Genomic DNA, 7,371 nt, shown 5'->3' on the forward strand with positions numbered 1-7,371 from the left:
TAACGCTTCAAGCCGACCAACATGAGCAACAGAAGTTGAGTTTGGAAAGAATGTCTGACCCAGTACCCATAAGATAAACATCCTTTCGAGTTCAGGATAGTCATCTACATGTTCTGGGTTTCTGGGTTTGGTTAGGAAAATCTTCAAGTCCGCACATCTAATCCCACCTCCTTTCAAATCTTTACGAAGGATATCTGATTCCACAAACGAGGGACAAAGCGTATCCCATTTACTATTTGAGATCCATTCGTGTTGGTTGAATGGTGGCGGGTCTCCCATTCCACTTGGGATCGCACAAATGAAATACAAATCAAGGGGAGTAATTCCTATTACAGGTATAATATCAACTATGATTAATTCTTTTGATTATTTAATAATTATTTAAAATATTTTAATTTTAGTTAAGTTAAAAAAACTTACCAATTTCGAAATCCATAAAATTGAATGTGTGCGTCGTCATCCACCACCTTTCTACCACTGTTTTCATAATTTTTTTTGTTATGTTTTCTAGGCTTTATTCTATAAAGCGCGCGCCAAGAATATCTGTCAACCCTTGCTCGGACTGCAGCCGGTAGACCAACATAAACATCATACAATTCTGAAAATCCACCTCTCGTGACATGATAATCCTCAGATCGTTCATGATGCCCCGACACATGACCTGGGACTAATGATGGAGCAGCAACTATATTTGGGTTAGCAAACTCTTCTTCTCGATTTTGAGAAAAATCTACACCCGTGTGAGGCAACGGTGTCGATTCATTTTTTCGATCTCTTTTCTTCTTTATACTATTCATCGCTCTTCTCGCTATGTTCATTTTAGAAAAATTTTAGAAGAAGGAAATGGAAGTGGTGTGACTGAAAATGAAATCAAGAAAACGAATTTATATGGGGGAAATTCGACCGTTGGAAATATGGGAGTTAGAGAGTCGACCGTTAGAGACTTTGTTTCTAACGCCGGAGTTAGGACACCGAACGCCCGCGTCAGGTCTACTGACGCCCGAGTTTTTCCTTACAACGCCCGAGTCTGTCGTCCCGTCGCGCGTCTGGTGGTCCAACGCCCTACGCTTTACCATAGTGAAAATCCCAATTTGACCATCCACATGGCTCAACAAATATTTGAGTTTGGCCATTGCCATAGGAACTGCTCTTAGCCATTTGTTTTGAAATCATGTCTCGAGTAAATGCTTAAGCTACTAAATCCATTACATTCATCTCCATTTACTAGAAGAGGCAATATTTATTAGACAACAGAAATTCTAAGATGGCCAAAATGTATCTATGGTTTCCAAATCTAACCGCAATTTCTTTGCCAATTTTTCTTAACCTCTCCCAAACAAGAGTACTAATAGCTCATACACTCAGTTTTCACCATATTTATGAAACAAATAAAGATTGTTAAGAACTTAATCGATCAACGAAAAGGCGGATAATCAAATGAATTATATTAATTGAATCAATAACATAATGGAATGAATACATACAATTTCTCGAAGATAGATTCATCACTACATACATAAACTTAAACAATGGAATGGAGCACTAGAAAATACAATCAGTACTAGTAGTAGTAGTCATCAGAAAACATGTCGGCGGTGATGTTTTTCATCAGTTGAAGTAGTCCCAAATTCATATTCTTGAGAATCAAAATCGTTTGATTATGAACAAGAAGATGATGAAGAAGAAGAAGAAGCTGTGTTGTTACTGGTCATCATTTTAAGTCATGAGATCTCTTTGAGACGCACCTCTGAAGTTGTTCCATATGGCTTCTCGTCTGTATCAATTCATCCAAACTCAATCCATCAGCATGTATAACCCACCATTTCCCCTAAAATTACAATTTACCAATGAATCCATGAAAACCCCTCTTTCCTTTTCAGCTTCTGGCTGTTCTTCATTATCATCTTTCTGTTCTTTACCATTATTGATATTAGAAAATCTCTCGAGTATGAGATCAGGATTCCCACAAACGTATGGTCTTCCGGCAGGAGAAAAAGCAATCAGGGCAATTTAGTTAAAATAGATTTGCCTTCTTAAACAAACCCTTTCGTGTTTTTGAGAATGTAACCTGTAACTTTGATTTGTTTGTGCTTTTTCATCTCCATCCTAGCTTGATTATTCATCTCCATCGCTTAATTGTTCTCCAGAACAGAGGGTTGAGAAATACTAGTACTAGTATGGGGGAGTAGTACGTACTAGTATCAGAAAATACATCTGGGTTGGAAATACATCTGGCTGGCTCAACGGCTGTCGGCCAAATATCAGAAAATCATTCGGAAGGAGCAGCAGTTGGCGTCATTTGTACCAAGCCAGTCGCATTCTTGCCAAAGAGCCAGTGGATATACATCCTTCGTTTGAGAAACAAGTTGTCCATTTGGAGAGACCCTAATATGTGCAACACATGCAATTAACTTTTCTTGTGGCTTTAATCGGTGTACTATCCCATCTCTTAATTACATTCGGGATGTCCAAAATGTACATGATATACATAATCATGTACCACATAAGCTGTGGTGCTTATTACATTAGTATGCCTAGACTTGTCAACTAGGTTTTTGTCTGAAAATTAAGAAACTGCTTCCATTGGTACGATGAGAAACAAAAATTTGGCATAGACTTCTAGATGAATTTTGCCTTCTTGCACCTCATTAATTTGTTCCTGAACTAGTGTTTAATACTCAAGTTGTGATGCTAATTACCTCTTTGAATCTATTGATTAGCGTATTAGTTTTCAAATTGTCGTGTAAACATATCTTGAGTAATGCTTATACCTTTAAACTACTTGTTATTCCGGTACATACATCTCTTTTTAATAGAAGAGGCACTATCATGAAAACAAGCAGAATGCTGACTGCAAAAGTTTGGAGCATTTATGGGTCTCTACAATAGGCCTTTATCTAATTAGCATCTAAATTTTGTCTTGTTTTCCCTTCTCAGAGATTATCTCCGGTCTCACACTAATTATTACTCCAGTAATACTACTGATTAAGTATCGTTAATCGAGTCAACATTTTATACACTCAGTCCGACAACATCACTTCCATTTCTCTATATAAACCACCCCAACACTGTCTTATCTCCTCACAAGTCACAACACATATTTTAGGGTTTCCTTGAGAGTTTTTAAGATCTACCATACTCAATAATGGCTCCCTTCATCCCCATCATCATGGCCACCATGTCAAAGAAACCTATTACTACTTCTGTTGTCACCCCAAAGGTTATGAAAAATAAGCTCCATCTTTTTAAGAACCCTAACCCCAAACGTTCTGCAGTTTCTTTTGTCCCCAAATGTTCTTTCCCACTTACTAAGAAAAACAAGAAAGGATCTGATCACATCTGTGATGCTCTTCGTCCTAGTTTCCCTACTCATGATCTTATTAGTTCAGGTATATATAATCTATTTTCAGTATTTTCAGCTAGCCTTTAAATCCAAGCAGTTTTTGTTTTCTCATGTGTTTCCTTTCTAACTTGTGGTGTTTTTTTGATGCAGATATCTTTGTTTCTGATATGGAGGAGGAGGTGAAGCTATATGACAAAGAAGAAGTAAAAGATTTGATGATGAATAGATGGAGTGCTAAAGAGCTGAAAGAAGGTATTGAGTTGAAGATCAACTTGCCTGGGTTTGGAAAGGATGATATCAAGGTCACTGTAGATGGTACCTCTCTTGTTATCACTAGTCTTCTGGGTAAAGAAGAAGATGATGTTGTTGGTGTTGGTCTAGATGTTAATGAAGATGATATGAACACTGTTATAATTTTCGATCTGGATTTTGATGATCTCCTGAACTTACAGGAACTGAAAGCTGAGATGAAGAATGGACTTCTTAAGATCTCTATTCCTAAGGTAAAGGTTGAGGAGAAGAATGTCATCCTTGTAACTATTGAGTAGTCTACTGGTCAGTGTTCTTGATATGAAGAAAAGGCGGTGGTTGGTTTTTACTTTCTGTTATTTTATCTTTTGGTTGCATGAAAATTTCCCTTCCTAGTTTGGTTTAGTTTATCTTTTTCGTTTTAGGGTTCATGTTTTGTTGGTTGTGGCGATGATAAGTGTGAACACATAAATCACGAAGCCATCCACATGTTCACAAACAATTTTCGCATACATTCTAATTCTAAAATTGTACGTCGAATGTGTAAAGGGGATGATTATATCGATTCATCGACTCAAAGCCTTCGAGCTTGTCATTGTCTAGTCGAATATTATCATAAATAATGTTCGTATAAAGGAATAAACAGAGAATCAAGTATAAATGTAAAGCACATGAAGTTCAACGCTGAATGTAAAGTGCTGAAATGTAAATAAGACAAAGATTTACGTGGTTCGGCACTAAGGCCTACATCCACGGGGATGGAGTTTCACTATGTATTGAATGATTACAAAGATAGTTGAATGACTTTAGAGCGTACATGGGTCTGCGGAAGTAGGGGGATTACTTACTCTTCCTATTTCTCTCTCCTATATTCTCCTATAATTGCTCTGGATTGGTCGACCCCTTCTCTCTTAGTGGAGAGGGGTATTTATAGGGTTGGAACGTGGGTCCCACTTCTGAGGTGCCATTGTGATCTTATCTTCTTGTGCTTTGTGCCCATTACGCAGAGGTCTTCGGCATATGTTGCGGCCTAATCTTGAATACGAAGGGTTATCCTCGCCTCTTCCACGAGCTGATTGACACGTGTATATCTCTTTGGTATTTAATGCGGGTAGATGGGTGTCTGCTCGTGTCAGGCAAGTGTTTCTTTGTCTGGTCACATCTGTGTCAGTCAAACTTCCTATCAGCCGTTGATCTGGGATCTTCCTCGGGATTGGGTGCATTAACACCCGAGGGGTATTATCTGGTGCTCCTCTAAGCCATCATACCTATGTGATCCTCTGTCCCTGACCGTCAGATCTTCTGACCGGTGGCATCTTCTGATGAGATGCTTGTTATCATGTTTTGCATGCCTTCCACGTGTCTCTTTCTGTACACGTGGTGGATGATGAAAGGTGTACATACAATTTGCCCCTCTTCTTCTGACTTGGGCGCATTTTGCAATTTAGAAGAAGAAAGGTCGTCCTACACGTTTTATCTCTCCTGAAATAACTTCCCCTATAGATACGGGCACGTTTCCCACTTTGCATTAAATTTCCCCATAACTGCTCCTTGGTACGAGGGACAATTATTGTCTTCTCTAGCTTCATAAATAGGAAAGAGAATGTGAAAAAAAAATTTATCCTCTTCTTGTCAGTGTTCATCCTCTTCTTGTTCTTTAGTAATTTATTATCGTCATTCTTGTGAGGAAGATAACAGCATTCAATTTTCTGTCTCTTTCGCTCTCGACTGTTGTTGCCCCTGTATCGTAGACAACTAGCTTTTGATATCTCCGATCCTCCTTTCTTCGACTGTGGTTGGTGCTTGTCGTCCTCTTCTATACATGTATGGGGTTTTTCATTAGCTTCTCATCATTTATTTATCTATGTATCTACCCGTTTGTTTCCTGCTGCTGTATTCTTGGCTTTGTGATGAAGAACACAGATGTCGAAGCATATATGCTTGCCCCTGTTCTTTGTTACGAAGTCTGTGAGTCTGTATCTAAGTATTATCCCTGGAGTTTGATGGAGTATTTCTGGTTATTTTTAGTTCTTAGGGTTTTTAATGTTTATCCGGATGAACCACCAATTATGGGTTTTTTGATCTTTAGTGATCTCATCGTATTCTTCTCTAAACTGTTTTTGTGTTTCCTTGTAGATATGTCTGATCGTCCGCGGGCTCCTTACCAAACACCGCAGTCTAGTCCGCCAATATCCCCTCCGCATCGAGATTCTGACAGATCTCCACTTGGGGAAGGTCCTCACAAGTCTTCGCAATCGGATCCTCGGGGTCATAGGGTTTCATCTTCCTCTGGTGCGAAGGTTGTGCCTACTAAGAAAGGGGATGTGCCGAAGGGTCCTTCTGGGTCTAGGTATGCTGTTAACCGTGCCCCTTCTCGTCCTCTTGAAGATTCTAGGAGTACGCATGCTCCGCCTCGTGATGACTCTAGGAGTACGTGGGCTCCTCCTCCTCGTAATGAAGCATTGGATGTTCCGCCCCTTCGTTCTATGGCTCCTCCTTCAGTGCCTCCGCAGAAATCTTTGCCGCCTCCTCCCACGGTTTCTTTCAAAGGGAAGTACTCCAAGGGTACTATGTCGAGAGTTGATCCGTCTAAAAATCTTCCTTCTTAAAGGAAAGCTTCGGAATTGAGTCCTACTTCTGATTCCGCAGACGAAGAAGAAACTGTCCCCGTGATACGCAGCATTTCAGTTGGTAAGAAGAAGGTCACTTTCAAGCATATTGATCTTGAGAAGTTCAAGGAAAAACATGAGCTTCAAGCTTTTGAGGTTCGCTTCTATTCCTCTGACGATGATATCACTTACGAGCTCCTTTCTAAGTATCAGTTTGACGAGTTACATTTATTGACTACGGTTGGAGCCTTCGAGGCGGGTCTCATGTTTCCCCTATATAAGTCGGGTGGCTCCATTTATTATGACGTGTTGGATAGTCGCGAAGGCTCTTCTACAAACACTCATAATCGTTCCGTGTCACAACTATCTGGGAATTATCTTCGTTCACTGAAGGAATGTTACCTGCGAAGCAAGGGAGAGACTATGATGACCTGCTATGTTCCAAATCCCGCTGAGAGAGAGTGGTACACTCCTCAGAATTTTAACAGTTCCTTTGGGGATTATGTCAACAGTAGAAACCGTAAGCCGTGGAGTGTTAGTCTTCGTAATATTTCTGCTCCTCGTGGTGAAATTCGTCTTTTGAGTGAGGTGAGTGATGCCAAGATGAAGTATGTTCCTGGTACTGAGGGATCTGCTAAACGGAAACTCTTTCCTGCTCGTGAAAGGATTAAGCGTGACCATGATTATGAATGGCATGCTACTGTTATTGAGGTAGTTGGTCCTTGGGCTTATGGTTGGATTCCTGGTCCGCGCGGTTGGCGTCCTTCTGAAAACAGCAAGCCTCGTGAAACTCCTCCTGCTCGTTATGGAGATTTCTGTCCTTGGCATCCGAATTTCGCGGGCATGAATTTTCCTTACGCTCTTGATGTCGTTGATGGAGATGAGGAGGAGGGTTCTGGTGCTACCCATCCACCGAAGAGTGTTGCTGCTCCTCGTGGTGAAATTCGTCTTTTGAGTGAGGTGAGTGATGCCAAGCTGAAGTATGTTCCTGGTACTGAGGGATATGCTAAACGGAAACTCTTTCCTGCTCGTGAAAAGATTAAGCGTGACCATGATTATGAATGGCATGCTACTGTTATTGAGGTAGTTGGTCCTTGGGCTTATGGTTGGATTCCTGGTCCGCGCGGTTGGCGTCCTTCTGAAAACAACAAGCCTCGTGAAACTCCTCCT

General features: G+C 40.5%; 1 protein-coding gene across 1 annotated transcript; it reads left to right on the plus strand.

The window, feature by feature from the left end:
- Positions 1-3,145: 3,145 nt before the first annotated feature.
- Positions 3,146-3,891, plus strand: LOC113359581 (heat shock 22 kDa protein, mitochondrial-like). Its single transcript, XM_026603191.1, has 2 exons — positions 3,146-3,389; positions 3,494-3,891. Exons 1-2 carry the CDS (start codon positions 3,146-3,148, stop codon positions 3,889-3,891), a joined length of 642 nt encoding a protein of 213 aa, XP_026458976.1.
- The last annotated feature ends 3,480 nt before the right edge of the window (positions 3,892-7,371 follow it).

Source organism: Papaver somniferum, chromosome 3 (genome assembly GCF_003573695.1).
Source record: "Papaver somniferum cultivar HN1 chromosome 3, ASM357369v1, whole genome shotgun sequence".
NCBI lineage: Eukaryota > Viridiplantae > Streptophyta > Magnoliopsida > Ranunculales > Papaveraceae > Papaver > Papaver somniferum.